The sequence below is a fragment of the Beauveria bassiana genome, assembly GCF_000280675.1.
Source record: "Beauveria bassiana ARSEF 2860 unplaced genomic scaffold BBA_S00010, whole genome shotgun sequence".
Lineage (NCBI taxonomy): Eukaryota > Fungi > Ascomycota > Sordariomycetes > Hypocreales > Cordycipitaceae > Beauveria > Beauveria bassiana.
The window spans coordinates 561,423-579,656 of NW_007930845.1; the positions used below are offsets into that span (position 1 = coordinate 561,423).

Below are 18,234 nucleotides of genomic sequence, written 5' to 3' on the forward strand. Positions count from 1 at the left end.
CTTGGGTGACCGGGCCGGCGAGCTGTAGCCGTGTTAGTGTTGGAGGTTGTGTAGGAGATTAGTCGGCGGAGACCAGGCATGGTGGCTGTTCTGTCATGATCTGCGTCATCGAGGGCGGCTGCGATCATGGTAGGCCACGCACACATCGCGGAGCAGCCTCGCGCAGCGGCATCAGATACCAGCTTGGTGTGGACATGTCTTTTTGTGAGTCTCGAATCAGCACTTTTTTCAGACACCTTGACGGACACGGCGCCAACACTCGGCCTCCCTCATCCCGAGCTCGAGCCTAGAGCGGGCAGTCTCGGCCATCTTCGATTGCACGAGAGAGCCTGCTGCAGCCATCGGCGGCATTTCGTCCCGAACATGCGATAGTGTCGATCTATGATTGCGCCGCAAATAGAATCTGCTGCATCAGCGGGAATTCGTCCCGAAGATGCGACAGTGTCGGCGCTGAAATGGCTCGTCGGCAGCGGCTTTACACTTATCCCGAACTGCGGGCGATCTCTGCTAGATAGGTAGATCCCCGCTTATCGTGACCCACAGCTCTCAATTCACCATTCACATCACCAAATCGCGAGAGAGAGTTGCTCGCGTTCTTTGCCCACTTCAGAGTTGGTGCTTCTCTGCTGCCATTTTATTGGTGGCAATTTTGCATCGGATGGATCTTAATTGGACCTGCAGGCTGATTGGCCATGCTCCAAAGATGGGAATCCCGATTTCTTCTGATGCCATCTCAGACTCTAGCCCCGCGATGCCGGTGACGCTACTAAGCTTCGGCACCAAGCTACCTTGCCTTTCGTCTCTCTAATCCCTATGTCGTTATCGAGAAAACTGCTCCGAATTTTGTTTTTCTTTTCCGAAACCTGAAGACTGGTCCAAGCAAGGCGATTCGACCCTGCCCGCAATGGCCAATCTTGACGTAGATGCGATGCTCAAGAAGCTGACTCTTAGCGAAAAGGTTGAGTTGCTCTCTGGTATGCCGTTGGCGCCCATCATCGCTAGCCTGTACTGAGCAAATTAGGCATTGACTTCTGGCACACCAAGGCTCTACCCAAGTATGGAATCCCCTCCATTCGCATGTCCGATGGCCCCAACGGCGTCCGGGGCACGAGATTCTTCAACGGCGTTCCCGCAGCTTGCTTTCCTTGTGGGACTGCCCTTGGCTCGACCTTCAATCAAGAGCTTCTCGAACAGGCTGGCAAGACCATGGGAGACGAGGCCATTGCCAAGAGCGCCCACTTGATTCTCGGTCCGACAATCAACATGCAGCGATCGCCTCTAGGCGGCCGTGGCTTCGAGTCTATCGGTGAAGACCCATTCTTGAGTGGTCTCGGCGCCGCGGCACTGGTCCGCGGTATTCAGAGCACTGGTGTCGTCGCTACCATCAAGCACTTCCTCTGCAATGATCAAGAGGACAAGCGTATGGGTGTCCAGAGCATAGTCACTGAGCGGGCTCTCCGCGAAATTTACGCTATGCCCTTTCAGATTGCTGTTCGCGATGCCCGCCCCGGTGCCTTCATGACTGCTTACAATGGCATCAATGGCACGTTTTGCAGCGAGAATGTTAAGTATCTAGATGGTATGCTGCGCAAGGAATGGGGCTGGGACGGTCTTATCATGAGTGACTGGTATGGCACGTATAGCACAAATGATGCCATCAAGGCTGGTCTTGATCTCGAAATGCCAGGTCCTTCGCGCTTCCGCGGTGAAGCTCTCCAGTTCAACGTCTCAACAGGCAAGCCATTCATTCACCACATCGACAATCGCGTGCGCCAAGTGCTCAATCTCGTCAAGAAAGTATCGTCTCTACCAATCCAAGAGAACGGCCCCGAATCAACGCTTGACACCCCCGAAACGGCTGCCTTGCTCCGAAAAATTGGCAATGAAAGTATTGTCCTGCTCAAAAACGACGACAATATTCTGCCTTTTTCCAAGGAGAAAAAGACGCTGGTACTTGGACCCAACGCCAAGGAGGCCACTTACCATGGCGGTGGCTCTGCTGCTCTTCGTGCCTATTATGCTGTTACTCCATTTGACGGCATCAGTGAGAAGCTCGGCAGCCAGCCTATCTTTACTGTCGGGGCCTATACCCACTGCTTCTTGCCCATCCTGGGAAACCAACTCACAGACCCTGACGGCAAGCCTGGCATCCGTTGGCGGGTCTTCAACGAGGCTCACGGTGATGCTCATCGCAAGGTAATTGACGAGCTCCAATTCATAAAGACCGAGATGCATTTGGTCGACTACAGCAACCCCAAAGTCAACAATGTGTGGTACGCCGATATGGAAGGCTCTTTAGTTGCCGATGAGGACTGCACATATGAGATTGGTGTCGTTGTTTGTGGCACGGCCAAGGCATTCGTCAACGGCCAGCTGATTGTCGACAACGCTACAAAGCAAGTCGCCGGCAATGCATTTTTTGGTGCCTCGACCCGCGAAGAGCGCGGCCGCGTCGAGATGAAAAGGGGGGAAACCTACCATTTCCGCATCGAGTTCGGCTCCGCCCCCACATACACTCTCAAAGGCGATGCCTACGTACCCGGCCACGGCTCCCTACGCGTCGGCGGCTGCAAGGTCATCGACGACCAGCGGGAGATCCAAAAGGCCGTGCAGCTCGCCAGGGAGCACGATCAAGTCATCATCTGCGCAGGTCTCAACGCCGACTGGGAGACGGAGGGTGCCGACCGTGCCTCGATGAAGCTGCCCGGCGTCCTCGACCAGCTCATTGCCGAGGTCGCGGCCGCCAACCCCACCATCGTCGTAGTCATGCAGACGGGCACGCCCGAGGAGATGCCCTGGCTCTCGCAGACCAAGGCCGTCCTGCAGGCCTGGTACGGCGGTAACGAAACAGGCAACTGCATCGCCGACACCATCTTTGGCGACTCGAACCCCTCGGGCAAGTTGTCGCTCAGCTTCCCCAAGCGTCTTCAAGACACCCCCGCCTTTCTCAACTTTCGCACCGAAGCCGGCCGCACGCTCTACGGCGAGGACGTCTACATTGGCTACCGCTACTACGAGTTTGCAGAACGCGAGGTCAACTTTCCCTTTGGCCACGGCCTCTCTTACACAACGTTTAGCTTTTCCGACCTCTCCGTCGTCGTTGCCAGCGGCAAAATCAGCGCCACCGTCCGCATCACCAACACGGGCCAACGCGAGGGCGCTGCCGTTGCGCAAATGTACATTCAACCCAAGCAGCCTGCGCGCATTAACCGGCCCGTCAAGGAGCTGCGCGGCTTCGCAAAGGTCGAGCTCGAGGCGGGCGCATCCCGGACAGTCACCATCAGCGAGCTTGAAAAGTATGCGGCGGCGTACTTTGACGAGGAGCGCGAGCAGTGGTGCGTCGAGGCGGGTGACTACGATGTCACCATTAGCGACAGCAGCGCCGTGACGGACAAGACGCTGCGGGCGGCAATTACCGTGCCCGAGACTTATTGGTGGTCCGGCATTTAGACTGACCTGATGCATGTAGACGAGAATGATGTTGGTCAGAGTTGAAATATTCGGAAGATAATGGCGCTTCTTTGTCTATATTTTCAGCTGCATATAGCAATATTTTGCATTGAACTTGGCCTTCCATATGTCGACCATTCACATGCAGCGCCATGGCCTCGAGATGGGGGCCGACGCAATGCAGTGCAACGCCAGCCCTGCAGCCTAGGTCCCGCATCGGGAGACTACATATCACCTGTGCTACAACCCACCGAATCGGGCACACCAGCCTGGCGTGAGCCAATCGCACAGTACACCATGCACGAATCAGGCAAAAGTATCAAGAATCGAGGCTGCAAGGGGAGGATTCCTGATACTACGTGCCTCATCTTTGGCTGCACGTTTTGAAGGCCAACTTATGGACCGAAGATGAACTGTAGGTATTGAACTGCATATATTCTAGATTGTCCAAGTAAAACTATTAATATTCATAAACATCGTCATCAACATAATATCTAATTCTAGGCTAAAAACATTCAAGAGCCAAAGATGGTTTTCATATAAACACATATACAAGGAAGATGGACATGTACTATACTTTACACGCCAGATGTCATGAGGGGGGTAAAAGGACCAGCCTACTCTCGTGTCCGGCTTTCCCTGTAGCATGGGCATCGCCCACGTACATTCGCTTCTGCCTTGGCTTACTCCTCGTCCGCGGCGTCTCGACGCTTGTGCGGCGGCCAGTTGCCAGGAGGTTTTGAAGCCACATCGAGCCCAAGGCCCTCGCGCGTATGCGGCGGCCAGTTGCCAGGAGATTTTGAAGCCGCCACATTGATGCCAGTGTCCACCTTGACATCGGTATTGGAAGCCGCGGGGGCCTCGCGCTTATGAGGAGGCCAGTTGCCGGGAGGCTTTGAAGCCATGTCGAGCCCAAGGCCCTCGGGTATATGCGGTGGCCAGTTGCCGGGCGGTTTTGCAGCCACAGCGAGCCCAGAGCCCACCTTGGCATCGACATTGGAGGCCGCGAGGACCTCGCGCTTGTGAGGAGGCCAGTTGCCATTTTGGACTTTGGTGCCTTGGACCTCCTCACGCTTGCCAGCGCCAGGGCAACCCCAATGAGCGTTGGTAAAGGTCCGTCTGCAAAGTCTTCCAGCCTTTGTAGAATCGCGGTTGGTCTCGTCAGCTTGCTCAGATTCACTGTTATTGATGACCGCGCGCCTTTCAATGTCAGAAATCGTCCATACAGCGCGTTTGCGAAAGCGCCTAGCCGTCAGAGAGTCGTGGTTTCCTTGCTCAGTTTGCTCAGATTCGGCACCCTCCTGCTCGTCAATGGTAGGGCATGCCCAGGTGGTGGCACTGTAGCGTTTGCAGGCATTGAATCGGGCCATGTGCGGGTGTTCAGAGTCGAGGTCGACAGTCTGGTCCAGATTGGAGCTGTCATAGTAGGACGCGCACTCGGGGTAGTTGCCCACCACGGCAGCTTGCTCCTGCCACACCGCGTCAATGGCGCCGCAAAGCACGGGGGAAGCGGTGGCATTGGCAGCAGCAAGTATAGCGGCGGCGACGCCGACTAGACGCACTATGTTTTGATGCTAATGATGATTTAATTACAGGTTTCCTCAACGGGGGGATACACAAACATGTCAAACTTACCATTATGTACATGTACTTGCCGAAGAAAAATGAAGCGACCGAGTCCGCAAGGGATCTGGCTCTTGGGGGAATTCTTGTATAGTTGCTCGCTCTATGATGATGGAGTCTGTTGATATCCTCAGGAAGAGGAATGAATACAGGTTCAGGACGAGCTGGGGGTATTTATCACGAGTAAGCGCGGGTCCGAAGATTGAGCTAGTCTCAGCTTTTCTTGAAGAATCTATAGTTAGCGGAATCTGTGGTCCACTAATCAGTGACATCCCGAATTAAGAGGATGAGGCTAAAACGGGGTGGCGCCGAGCAATGTGACGAGAATGCTGACGCAAAGTCCGTGCTCTGTGGAGCATGTCTCGCTAAGGTCGAGGAATTTCGAGAAGAAGCATGTAGTTTTGGGTGTCGCAGCAAAAAGAAAAAAAAAAAAGGAAACCCTCCTTGATGAGGATTGCTACAAAGGTCTAATGGCACGAGGAGGATTGCTGCAAAGGGCAACAAGAAGCAAGCCAACATGACAGCAGTTGTGACTATTGATTCCGCGTCGGTAAGCTTCTAAGAGAGGCATGGAGACCGTCGAGGTTCAAGGGTCGTCAGCTTCATGGTAACGCCCGCGTGCCGTGCGTCTCCCATGCGCCCGCTTACACTCCTCCATCACCGCTTGTCGACCAGTAATGTTAAGCAACGTTGTGAGACAGGCAACGGCCATTGTATTGCCACATGTTTACAGCCGAGCGCATCAGCTCTTTCTAGACTTTCCATGGAATCATTCTCACATGCTTCTCTACCATGATCCTTCGGTATCGCCAGGAAACAGGCAAGCCAGCATGCAACAGGTCATGCTTACGTCCGGAACACACGGAAACCAATTTCAAATAGACGTCTATTACGCCACACTCTCTCGCATCCCGATCCCAAGTTGTGTGGCTGCATCGGGGCTAAATTCACAGGTGAGCAGAGCGTGGGGGGCGGGACACGGTGACGGGCTTGACGGGCAACGAAGGGGTTTGGTGAAGTTGCTCTAGATTCTCCTGGAGCCAAAACGGTCGTCGGACGATGACCGTAGTCAGCCCAGTCGTGCTTTGTATGGCAAAATCCAGAATTGTCACTCCTTGAGGCGAAGTCGCAACTTGGTGGCGTTACTGACGTTTTGGTCCCTGTAATACAGTGGAGTAAGCACGCCTCCACCCTTTTCGGCTTACTTGTACTGGGCGTCATTGGCACCACCTTTGGATAATACATAAAGATGTGCGTGCAAGGTTGATAGATTCCCAAATATCCAGAACCAAACCACATGACACTTTTGCATTGCGGAGAGTTGATAGGTATTTTCTTCGTAGTGGTGGCGGCATTCGAGGCAGAGAACGCGCCTGCCAAGTACTAGCAAGTTGGCAAACAAAATGCTGACAGCCTGGTTGGTGACCGACCTCAATCAAGTAAGCCTCGAAGCGAGAACTCGGAAAAGAAATCGGCCTAAATACTCGGTACTCCCGTAAAAAAACGGCAAGAAAACTTGTCTAGCCCTGTAGCCCTGCAACCCCTGATGTTTGATTGCGCCAAATGGGGGAATCCCGAGCTAGCCCACGACCAGTAATCCGTAGTGCTGACAGAAAATTGCCTTTCGGATATTTGTACACAGCGTCTTGGTTCGGTGGACCTTGAACGGGGTGATTTCAGCCAGGATTAGCATTGTTGATTGTCGGCTTGCTTCGCAGGAGTAGTGGGCCGCCGCCGACGGAGATGCCTAATAATGTACCACTGACAATCAGTGACAATGTAACCCACTAACCCAGATCCTAGCCGCGAATCCCTATCCCTAATCATGATCCAGGTAATGCTACAAAAAGAAGAAAAAAAGTGTAATTCGTTTCGTCTGTTGTTGGTGGGTTACGCTGTTAGAGCTTGTAGTTCGTCCTTGCTCGTCGTGCTTGATTCGTGTGAAAGTTGATGATGGATGGCTGTTGGTTCTTGACTGGCTGAGCTGAGAGCGAGAGCAGGTTTCCTGCACTGTTTGGCCGACAATTCCGGCAATGGACAAAGCCTTGGAACAAGCCCCAGAACAAACATCATGGCCAGATGCTGCGGACATTGCAATGTAACACAACAATGGCAAAGAATAAGAATAGGCTATCCGAAACACAATCGATTCGCACCGTCCAAGAGGCCTCGTGGGACTGCTTTAGGAAACTCTGAGGAGACAATAGAGCGAGACTCTCTGGTCATCCCTCCAAAGCTTAATGCATGGCAGCAGCGCCAGGGTCTTTCTTGACGGGCGCAATAAATGATGCGCCACGCGTGGCTTGCTGATCAGTGACGAATCTCTGCGCAATTGGCCGTGCGAGCAGGACACTAGCCATCCCTCGTGATCTTCTGAAGTCGTTCTCTCGGGGCTGGCTGGCTGTAGGAGGGTGACAGATCAGATTGCTTCGATAAAGTAAGGCCTAGGCATGCTAAGGAATCGAGACCGTTCGAAGGCTTCTTATACATTCATCAAGTATCCGTATTCCGTAATTACTGGCACCGCCTTTCAGCAGTACTATCAGTATGCCTGGATGCAAGGTGAGTCGATCTCTAAGAAAGAGGATAATATGATGTAGCTTAGCGTACAGATTACGGTGAAGAGTCGACGGCTTTTTTTCAAAAACTAGGCACTCCTCAGCAAAATAAGTACTTGTTAACCCTTGGTAGACGATAAGCCGACATTTTACGGAGTAACAAGTAACGCCCCGCCAGCCTACAAACGAGATGCAAAGCCAAGTCTCATTAGTGCCCTGTCCGGGCCTACGTCTGTACGAAAGACGAAAGGATCGAGGAGGCGCGCATAACAAGTTTGCACCTCTCCGTACATGAAATGACGGTTTGTTGTCGACAGCCACCTTACCGTTTGCCTTTGCGTTACTGGACGGGTCGTCCCGATTCTAGCGTTGCCGACCGCGCGCTCCATCGGCCGAGGAGGTGTAAAACAGTTCCAACTCCCACTCCAGCGCTGACAGGCTTCGGTCGTCAAAGGCGACTTGGTCTCTTGTTTGAATTAATTGTTGCTCTCATTGGTGTCCACATTGAGGAGCTCTTGTCTCGAGAACACGTCGAAAGTGGCGTTAAATCAGCCTCATTTCCTTCTTCTAGTGGTGGAGCTTTGCTACGGTCCCGCTCGACCCTCACTTGCCTCAGACCGTAGAGCACCACTTACTCAAGCTGCATGCAGACCCCGGTTTTGGTCGCTGCTGCAAGGCCGGCCGAGGTGACGACTGGCGATACGGCCGGATCCCCGTGGTAGCCTGACCAGGCTCTTGGCACTTTCGAGCCAATCATGCGGGGAAGAGGGAATAAGAGGGTAATTGTCTGCAATTCCAAACACTCGCCACCTGGCTTCGGTCGGTCTCGGTATTCTGCAATCTGCATCCTCTCAGCCTCAGTCGGCGTAGTAATGCGTGGGAATCGATGCAGCAAGTCCCACTGATGATGAGCAGAATCAATATGAAACATTGCCAGTCATGACTAACGTGAATGAGGACGTGAAGCGACGGTCACAGGGTCTCTATTGCATGTATATTCTACTGGTAGTCGAACGGTTCAACGTAAGCTGACAAGGAACAGGCAGCACTCGAATGATGAGGGTCAATGGAGAAAGATGCAGTGCAGAATGCGGGTACTTTAATTACTGGTACATATTACTCAGTCGAAAGAGGCCCCTCCGATAACAGTCATCTGGTGACGAGATGAATGCCAACGGAAAATCACATGCCACAGCCTGTCTGTCAGGGGGGGGACAAAAGAACATGGGCATCACGTGTCCACAAGATGCGAGATGCGCACTTTGATAGTATCTTGACTCAACTCAGGAAATATTTGCTACGAATAATAAATTGAAAAACAGCAGTACTCGAGTGTGCTAATTGTGGGCTAATTGTCCCCGCAATACCTAGCAGCTGGTCGACACGTTTGTGTGGTGAATGCATGTATCATTGCAGAAATCCGGACACAGGCTCAAAAATTGACGAAGAAAAAGAAAAAGAATCGAGCTTTATAGAAATAAATAAAATAACCAAAGAGAAAAAGAAATCCTTTGCCCCTTGTCGGCTTGTGGTGACTGCTTCTCGCGCTGCCGATATTACGGGCATAAGGTACCTAAGGGTAACGAGGACGCTGGTAGGCTTCTAGGTATACAGGCGTGGCGCCCCGATGAACGCGCAACCGCCATCTTCACGACATCGGAGTCTACATCGCCGCTTCTATCACCATGGACACTCCAACACCGACTATTCCCGCCCGGAAGCAGGCCTTCATCGCAGCGCAGACTACACTGCTATCGCAGCCTGTTGCGCCGTCTCGCGCCTGGCGCGCCACAAACGACGCGTCCAACACGCCCATTCGAAAACGAGTCGTCGACGATGTCGTCTTCGAATTTAACCGCATCATCGAGGAGCATTGCCATCGTGCATATGCGCCTCAAGCCAGCCGAGATCTGGCGGAGCGTATCAGTGCCATTTATATTGGGCAAACTGATCGTCGACAAGGGGGCGCAAACGAAGACGCAAGCATTGGAAAAGAGGTAGATCTGAGTGAGTCTCACGCAAACACTTCCTCCACTGCTCGCTTGCGCTGATTCTTTTCTTCTTCTTCCTTTTTTTTCTTCGCTACGAATAGCCAACGATGAAACTATTGATTCACTCCCGGCTTCTTGGCCGTTGGAAAGAGAAGCGGCGGCCAAGCCTGAAGATGCGCAAGCTTACTTACGGTCCGTCGCCCGTCTTGCCCAGCTGAGCATGGAGCGGCAACAGCTTCAGCTCCGTATGGAAAAGCTCCGCCGGCTGCAATCCGCCATTGAACCGCTGCGCACCTCAGAGTCGGGCAAGGGCGTACAAGAAAACCTGGTCACCCGCAACGGGGCCGTGGAAAGGGAGCTGGAAAAGATGCGCGGCCTGCTCGATCGCGTAGCCAACGGCGTCGACAGCTTTCGAGATGCCAGCGCCGGTTCGCGCTCGCGAGACTTGGTCAATGTGGACGAGCTGCGCACGTCGAGAAAGAGGGCAGTAGACGACTTTCTCGCCAACTCAAAGGTGTTTCCAAGCTGAGGACAACAACGGCAAACATCACCATACATTTGACGTGACGTCAAATTACATCCGACGAAGCGCTCTACAACGACCTGCTGCCGTGACTAGATAATGGCAGGCTTCCAACCTCTCTGGTGAACGGTCCGCTGCAGAAAGATGCCGACCGCCTCAAAAAAAAAAAAAAGAAAAGAAAAGAAAATCACGCGCTTTTGCCATGGCTGAAACTGCTGACAGTTTGTGCTATGCGCAATACCTATGCGGTGTCACTGTGATGATGCAACTCTGCTCATATGGGCCGACGTTGGGTTCAGACTGCCGCGACGCATACTGCGCCGGCAATTCAAATGCACATTACGTCTATCAAATCGGCCGTCCATCTCTGTGATATATGCAGACTGGGGTTGGGGTGCTCAACAAAAAAGACGCTTGAACTGTTTTGGAGAGGATTAGCGAGTCCATTCGTCGGCAGTTCTCGTCCTCCAATGAGCATCGCGCGCGCTGTGCATGAGCCAAGCATTTTGAAAGAAAGGGTCAAGGACGCAATGTTCACCGCTTGGGGCAGATATAAGCAAGTGCTTTGCTTTCCATTCATCTTTTTCTCTTTATTTGATTTCCGTTCTCAAAACATCCGCTCAATTCAGGCTGTTTGCGCGCGCGCTCGGGCGAGCATCAACTACATTGTCAAGGACTGCAATGTCCGTTCACCGGCCAAAGTTGCATCAACACCTCTCTAGCCATCCGTCGATTGCAAGCCTGCCGACCTGAATACAAGCAATAAAAATCGGTGTATTAGACGCAGATTTACGTCGTTAGTCACATTTGTCTGCGCTCAAAATTTATCGAGGTGTGGCCTGACATGTCATGCAGCATGGTGGGAGCAACCATCAGCTAACTTCTTAAGCAAGTCAAAGACACGACTGCATCACCACAAGGCAACATTTCCTTTGAGCGTGACCGGTCTGCTTGGCCACGCTAGTTACAAGACCATCTTGCGTATTTAGTAGCTTGGAACTGACCTCAATCCGGCCGAGGCTTATCAAGGTTTATGCTGACCCTTTCGCTTACGCTGGCCCGCCATTCGTGGTCCATCGCCAACACTCCGACACATTGGCTCTATCACTCACTCGCTTTGAGCCAAGGGAACAGCGGGACGCACAATCGAGTCTGCCAGATATCTGGCTCGTCTTTGGATTCTTCAATCCCTGTCTCTCGCCAATAATTATTTCTGGTACAAGATCTACACGATTAATATATATATATACCCGTTGATCCGGCCATCTCGCCTCTCCGACTTCTGTACGCCCCAATCATTTCGCCAAAGCCCTTGTCAGCTGCGTCCTTATTGTATTACCCGCCGTGCGCTTCTCGGCATCTTTCTTCCCATCGCACACGATTATTGGCTACACATTTCACCTGCCAATCCCGTCAATCCCTCGCTAACCCACCTCCGTCTGCTGTTGCTGCATGCTGGCTGTCAAGGCCGACAAACTCGTGCCCGGTCTTGGAGACGCCACGAATATCGCATCTTGACCAATTGGCGTTGCACGGTACTATTTTTGTATTTCTGTGTGAGCTCGGGTCGAATTGTTTATAGAAGCACTATTTAGCCTTTTCTATCGTGTCCTAAATTGGCTCCTGTACATCCTCATACAGCTTATTAGGCGTCTACCTCGGCATCGCCTGTTACTAGCTCGTCACCTACATTTCAGAACAGCTTCAGGTCAAGGTTTGTTTACGCTAGCTTCTGCATCTAGTCAGCACCTCGATTGCATTTCGAGTCAAGAAACTAGCTTCAACATGGCTCTCAACGACCCAGGAGTTATATTGCGCAAAGCTGCCGACGAAGGCGAAGACGCCGCCGACATTCAAAACTACAGACTTCAGGAAAGCTGGAAAGAATGGCCCAATGAAGCTGGAGTAAGTTTTAGTACGCCATGTCTTCCAGTCAACTAACGCGGTCCCTGTAGTTTGAAGGGCTTGAAGAGCACCGCGGTCCCATTGCGCTCAACTTGAAAGGCTCCATTCCAGATTGGGCCGCTGGCGCTCTGTACCGCACCGGGCCCGGCCAGAGTTCTGTCGAAACCAACTCCAATGGCACTCACAACATCACTCACTGGTTCGATGGTCTCGCTCACAGTCACAAGTTTGACATTGTGCCGTCAAGCACACCGGGCGGCAAGACATCAGTAATGTACTCTTCTCGGCGACAGTCTAAGCGACTGGAACAGCACATCAAAGAAACGGGCAAGCGAGGTGGTGCCTCGTTCGGCCAACGTGCTGATCCATGCATGGGTATTTTCGCAAAGGCCATGGGCATGTTTGCTCCTCGTGATCAATACAACAACAATGTTGTGCTGCTCCCAAATTTCCCTGGCATTGACAAGGACCGCAAACATACAGACCAGACTGGCCACCGCCCCGGCCTGGATAATCTGTACATCAGTACCGATACAGCTGGCTTACAAAAAATCGATCCGCAAACACTTGAGCCGCTGGGCTTTACCGATCAGTCAAGCCTGCATCCGGATCTCAAGGGCCCGCTCTCATGCGCGCACGCGCAGCGGGATCCCGAAAACGGCGATTTGTACAACTACAACCTCGAGTTTGGCCGGTTTGCGACTTACCGCTTTTTCCGCGTCCGTGCCGCGACAGGCAAAACAGAAATCTTCGCTACGGTGTCGGAGCCCAGCCTCGCTCCAGCCTACATACACAGCTTCTTCCTGACACCAAATTACATGGTACTGTGCGTCCCAACTACCCATCTCGGGTGGAAAGGTGCCAAGATTCTCTGGGAACAGAGTGTACTTGGGGCGATAACACCGTTTGACGACAGCACCCCCTGCCGTTGGCTCATAGTTGATCGCACAGGAGATCGTGGCGTGGTGGCCCGGTTTTCTACACCAGCATCCTTCTTTTTCCATTCAATCAATGCATTCGAGGAGACAATTTTGGATGAGAACAATGAGATGCGTACAGATCTCTCGTTCGAGTATGTCCGCTATGACAACACAGATATTCTCAAGATTCTTTCTTATGACATTGTCATGGATCGAGATGATGCGGCCAAAAAGTTCTTCTTTACCGACGAACGTTACAAAAAGGGCCATATACGTCTGGTGCGGTACCGTTTCCGCCTGCCGCGTGACGGCATGCAACAGACTGAGGAAGAAGCTCGGACTGCCGCCGGCGAGGAGGTGCTCTCGATCCCAGCTCCGCACGCTGGTGACCTGCCCATAATCAATTCACGAATGGTACACAAGCCACACCGCTACGTGTACAGCGTTACAAGTCGCGGCATCAGCACGTTCCTGGACTGCCTTGTTAAGACGGACGTGCAGACACGTGAAGCCCTCATTTGGCGTGGAGACAAGGGACACACTCCTGGCGAGCCCATATTTGTGGAGAGACCAGGAGCGACAGAGGAAGATGACGGTGTGCTGTTGAGTGTGGTGTTGGACGGCGTATCCAAGACATCGTATCTGTTGTGCTTGGATGCCCATTCGCTTGAGGAGGTGGGCAGAGCCGAGGCGGACTTTCCCATTGGGTTTGGTTTTCACGGAATGCACCAGAGCCAATTCTGATAAGGGACAACCGTAAATGGCGTCCCATATTTTGCTTCCCATGCATGGCATTATTACAAGATATAAGCGATGTAGCTCAACTGCCATGCCGCAGCCATGACCACGTTGGCTGAGGGACCTTGAAGAATCAGAGGCTCGGGCGATATCAGGGAAATCAGAAAAAAATCAGAAAAGTAATAAAAAAATCAGAAAAAATCAGGGTAATTTGCGCGGAAACGTGGATAGAACTACAAGGTTCGGTTAGGCATGAGTCACAATACTGTTGCATGTATTACTTTTTATGTTACAAGACATTGCATCATTCATGGTTTAGAACATGCGCCACAATGAATTCGCTGGCTTCCCAAACTTGAACCGCCCATACCACCGACATAGCGGCCACATAATGAGCATACAGAGCGTCCACACGGCGAAAACCCCAAACACGTTATCAATCGACTTGACCGAGACGAAAACCCCCGGCGGTCCCTCCTCCTGGTCCGTCTCGTGGCCAAAGACGGCGCACATGGCCCATCCCGTGAGAAACACGACGGGCATGTGGACCACGTAAAAGAAGAGCGACGCGGTGCCAAAGTCGAGCAAGACGACGAGCCACCGCTTGGCAAAGGCGGCCGGGATGCGGCCCAGGCCCGCGAGAAGGAAGAAATTGGCGGCGAGCGTGAGCGCCCAAAAGGCCACGTCGGGCGGGTACTTGACCGTGTAGAAGAAGGCGGCGGGCGACGCGAGGTACTGGTTCCGCGACGGGTGCGCCCGGTTCTCGGGCGTCTGCAGGCAGTGCTCCGAGAGATTACCAATGTGCAAAAGACGGGTGAGCACAAAGATGACGGCAAAGACGAGGCCGGCGAGCAAATGGCCGAGCAGGCGGCGGGGCGTCGAGCGTTGCGGGTGGTTGTTGTCGCGGATCGTCATGGCGCGGCCGTAGAGGACGCCGACGAGGGCAAAGGAGAGCCACGCGAGCGGCGGAAAGGCCGACAGGACGCCCGGCGCGCTCGTCTCCCAGAACCAGAGATGCAGCCACCAGTACCTGTCGGGCTCGGACTCGGGCCAGCCCCCGGGGGCGCCGACGACGACGACGTGGGCCGTGTCTGAAGCCCCGGGGACGGCGCACTGGCCTTGATCTCTAGACAGCCAAATGTTCCAGAAAATGGTCACGACGCTGAGCAACAGGAGAAGCGTATTATGCACGTGCCAGGATATCCGCGCCGCCTTGGTCTCTGCGGTGCTCACCTGCGGGCCCCCCTGCTGCCGTGCGGCTAACAGCAGCAGCGGCTGCTGCTCGGCGTCAGCCTCGTTATCCGCCGCTACCGCCGCCGCCGCGTCCTGCTCTTCGTGTTGTTGCCGCCGCAGCAGCATTTTCCTCGTCAGGAGATCCGTCAGCCTGCGCTCCGTCTCGTCGAGCGCGAGCCAGACGGCGCCGGCGAGAAAGTAGTCGACGGCCAGCGCAAACAGCACAATGTTGAGAAACCAGACCTGGCCGGCCGTCATGGCTAGGCTCTGCGCAATCATGACGAGCGTCAGCACCGCCATGCGCAGCGCAAAGTACCGCAGAAGCCGGCGTGCGCTCCAGCCTTTGCCGTGACGGCGGGCGCGCCCCAGATACGCGACGCCCATGCCGAGCAGCAGCGCAAAGCCCGGCGCGCAGAGGTGCGTCAGCGACCGCACAATGTACGCCGCGGGGCGGTTCCAGCGCGTGACGGGCTCGCCGTCCCGCTCCGGACCGTTGCCGAGGCCGTGCGGCCAGGGACGGAGCGCGATGCCGAGATGGTCCATGGCCATGAAGGCCATGAGCAGCCCGCGCAGCAGGTCCGGGCCGAGGACCCGAGCTGTCGCCGCCGGGATCTGCTTGCCGCTGCTGCTGTTACTGCTGCTGCTGGCATGGGGCGGAGGGCCGGGTTGGTGAATGGTGTGGTGGTAGCGCGGGAAGGAGTTGTAGTGCGGCGGCAGGGTGCTGTGCTGGCGGGATGCGTCGGGGGTGCTGTTGGTGTCGTGGTTGTTGTTGGCGGCGGAAGCGTCGGCGTCGGTGGCCGCCGAGGAGCCGTCAGCGGCCAACCCGTTGGCAGCCATTGGGTGGCCTTACTTGGTGAGACGGCGGTTCTGCCGGCGATGACGAGGTTTGAGAGCGAATATCACAGTCCACACGTAATCATCAAGATGCAAAGAACAAGAAGAGAGGAGAAAAGAGATCTTCGGCATCATGAATACTCATTAGAATTCTCTGAAATTGATTACTCAACTGTAATAACGGATCCAGCGGACTTGGGCGCGCATCTCCGCCACCAACGCCACTAACAAGTGTCGGGGCGGATTAGCGAACAATAGTAGTCCGACAGTCCGAAGTATTGATTTGTGACGCTCCTTAGCTCAATCAACTAATAAATGAAGTTTAGTTGGAAACTTTGATCCAGGAAATTTCCTACTAATTATAAGCCACGGCTTCTGCGGACTTCTTCCTATCCTGCTCCCAAGAGCTCTTGATGTCGGCCAGGAAGTGTTGGTCGCGGAGCGCCTCCACAGCCACGCCAGCGAGACCCTTGGCCACCCGCAGAGCGCGGGCATACGCCGCCCTGGTGCCCGCCGATTTTGCAAAGCCCGGCGTGTGCGGGCCCTGGCTGCCCTCGATCTGGTATATGGGGCTGATGGACGGCATGGCATACGAGACGTCGCCCTGGTCGGTGCTGGCCTGCGTCTTGCCGTTGGCGGCGTCCTTGTCCGGGTCAGTCGCAATCGTGTCGTCCTTGCTTCCGCCGAGCGCATTGTAATAGCGCGTAAACGCATCGGCCATGGGCCCGTTGGAGAGGTTATCCTTGTAGGCGCCGAGGTGCGTGAGCTGCAGCCTTGCGCCCGTCGCGAGCGCGCCGGCTTCGAAGCAGCGGACGACCTGCGCGCGCAGCGTCTTGAGCCGCGACGCCGAATCGGCGCGCACGGTGAACTCGCCGGCCGCGTACTTGTGGATAATGTTGGTCGCGTCGCCGCCGTGGGAAATGTAACCTTGAATGATCTCGCCAGGGACGGTCTGCTGGCGCAGCATGGAAAAGTTGTTGTAGCCCTGAACAAGGGCGTCGAGGGCGTTGATGCCGAGCCACGGGTTCGCGGCGGCATGCGCGGCGACGCCGAAATACTCGACCGTGAAGGTGGAAATGGCCGTCGTGCCCAGGCGCGCCGACGTGGGCCCGATACTGGGGTGCGAGATGAGGCTCAGATCGACATTGTAGTCCTCGTAGGCGCCGGCCTCAAGGAGTTTGACCTTGCCGCCGCCATCTGTGAGCGTCAGAACAGGTAGAGGGTGGCTTCACAAGACCGACGCACTCTCTTCGGCGGGTGTGCCATAGAGGACGATTTTGCCAGGCAGCTTCCTAGCCGTAACGATCTGGGCAGCCGCAGAGGCGCCGACAACCGAAGACGTTGCGATGAGGTTGTGGCCACATGCGTGTCCGATTCCTGGCAAGCTGTCTGGGTCTTTAGTTAGCTGATAAAGCTTGCATCGCTACTGTAGCACACACCGTATTCGGCATTGAATGACACGACTGGGCCAGGGACGCCACTATCATACTCTGCAATCCATGCAGTCTTCAAGCCATAAACAGATCTCTTGACTTTCCATCCCGGCTGCGTCTCCATGAAAGCCGTGAGGGCGTCGTGAGCGATGAATTCGTGCCAGGCGAGCTCGGGGTTGTCATGGATGTGCTCGTTGACAGGCCAAAAGTCGGCACCGATGGCCTCGACGGCCGTGTCAATGTCGGCAAGCGCCTCTGGTACCCGGTCAATCTGCATTTCTGGAAAGGAACTGGACGAGAGTGTCGTTGTTGCGTGTTGGTAGTGTTTGTTCCGGAGAGCAGCGGTTGGCAGCAGGGGTCCTCGTGCGGGGGGGCCCTCCACGGGCAATCACGGCGGGAAAGGTGACGGGATTTGATGCCGCAGGGGACCCTAGTCCGGGGTGACGTACAAATATTAATAAATGCACCGTTATCAATATTGGTCTTGGGGGCCTTGTTTGTCGCATTTTCTTCATTAGGAAGGAGACAATACTGAATGCCTTGCATCTTGGGTCGGGCGCAAGCCACATTGGCATCATCAGGATAGACCTATGGGGATGCCGTTTGGGTGGTATTGTACTATTGTCCAACATCATTTGATTTACATGCACTGATGGGATACCCCTTACGTTCTATCCACCTATAACAGGCTGCTCTTATAATGACCGAGTCGTATTATCTGCCGGCAGATGATCCCGGCCGATTTGAAGCAGACGACAAGGTGCACCGGACAGCCAGGGAGAGAGGCATGACGAAGCGGCGCACATGAGGTTGAATTTTATCTGATGGAAATCCATGTACATGGTTCGATGCTTATTTTGTGATTGATTGATTCATCCTTTCTTTTCTTTTTTTCCATGTTTTTTCTTGAGATGGCCCTTGTTGGGTGTCAGCAACTGTCAGCTCCCCCCTTCCCCTGCTGAAAAGTACGGAGCACCTTAAGTACCTACCTACCAACCTAGGTACCTACCTACCAAGGTACCAAGC

The 18,234-nt window shown here is 54.2% G+C and overlaps 6 protein-coding genes across 6 annotated transcripts; 3 read left to right on the forward strand and 3 right to left on the reverse strand.

Annotated features, from left to right (window-relative positions):
- Positions 1 to 904: 904 nt before the first annotated feature.
- On the forward strand, positions 905 to 3,450 carry BBA_04511 (Cel3c-like protein; the record flags this gene model as incomplete). The annotated part of the gene is made up of 2 exons (XM_008599608.1): positions 905 to 974; positions 1,022 to 3,450. The coding sequence occupies 2 exons, from the start codon at positions 905 to 907 to the stop codon at positions 3,448 to 3,450; spliced, it is 2,499 nt and encodes an 832-aa protein (XP_008597830.1).
- A 683-nt stretch (positions 3,451 to 4,133) lies between these two features.
- On the reverse strand, positions 4,134 to 5,097 carry BBA_04512 (uncharacterized protein; the record flags this gene model as incomplete). The annotated part of the gene is made up of 2 exons (XM_008599609.1): positions 4,134 to 5,024; positions 5,086 to 5,097. The coding sequence occupies 2 exons, from the start codon at positions 5,095 to 5,097 to the stop codon at positions 4,134 to 4,136; spliced, it is 903 nt and encodes a 300-aa protein (XP_008597831.1).
- Positions 5,098 to 9,316: 4,219 nt separating this feature from the next.
- On the forward strand, positions 9,317 to 10,151 carry BBA_04513 (kinetochore protein fta4; the record flags this gene model as incomplete). The annotated part of the gene is made up of 2 exons (XM_008599610.1): positions 9,317 to 9,638; positions 9,724 to 10,151. The coding sequence occupies 2 exons, from the start codon at positions 9,317 to 9,319 to the stop codon at positions 10,149 to 10,151; spliced, it is 750 nt and encodes a 249-aa protein (XP_008597832.1).
- A 1,779-nt stretch (positions 10,152 to 11,930) lies between these two features.
- Positions 11,931 to 13,714, forward strand: BBA_04514 (torulene oxygenase; the record flags this gene model as incomplete). The annotated part of the gene is made up of 2 exons (XM_008599611.1): positions 11,931 to 12,050; positions 12,101 to 13,714. The coding sequence occupies 2 exons, from the start codon at positions 11,931 to 11,933 to the stop codon at positions 13,712 to 13,714; spliced, it is 1,734 nt and encodes a 577-aa protein (XP_008597833.1).
- A 309-nt stretch (positions 13,715 to 14,023) lies between these two features.
- BBA_04515 (uncharacterized protein) lies at positions 14,024 to 15,778 on the reverse strand (the record flags this gene model as incomplete). Its single annotated transcript, XM_008599612.1, has 1 exon — positions 14,024 to 15,778. The coding sequence occupies one exon, from the start codon at positions 15,776 to 15,778 to the stop codon at positions 14,024 to 14,026; it is 1,755 nt and encodes a 584-aa protein (XP_008597834.1).
- Positions 15,779 to 16,130: 352 nt separating this feature from the next.
- BBA_04516 (amidohydrolase-like protein) lies at positions 16,131 to 17,485 on the reverse strand (the record flags this gene model as incomplete). The annotated part of the gene is made up of 3 exons (XM_008599613.1): positions 16,131 to 16,972; positions 17,021 to 17,164; positions 17,215 to 17,485. The coding sequence occupies 3 exons, from the start codon at positions 17,483 to 17,485 to the stop codon at positions 16,131 to 16,133; spliced, it is 1,257 nt and encodes a 418-aa protein (XP_008597835.1).
- Between the last annotated feature and the right edge of the window lie 749 nt (positions 17,486 to 18,234).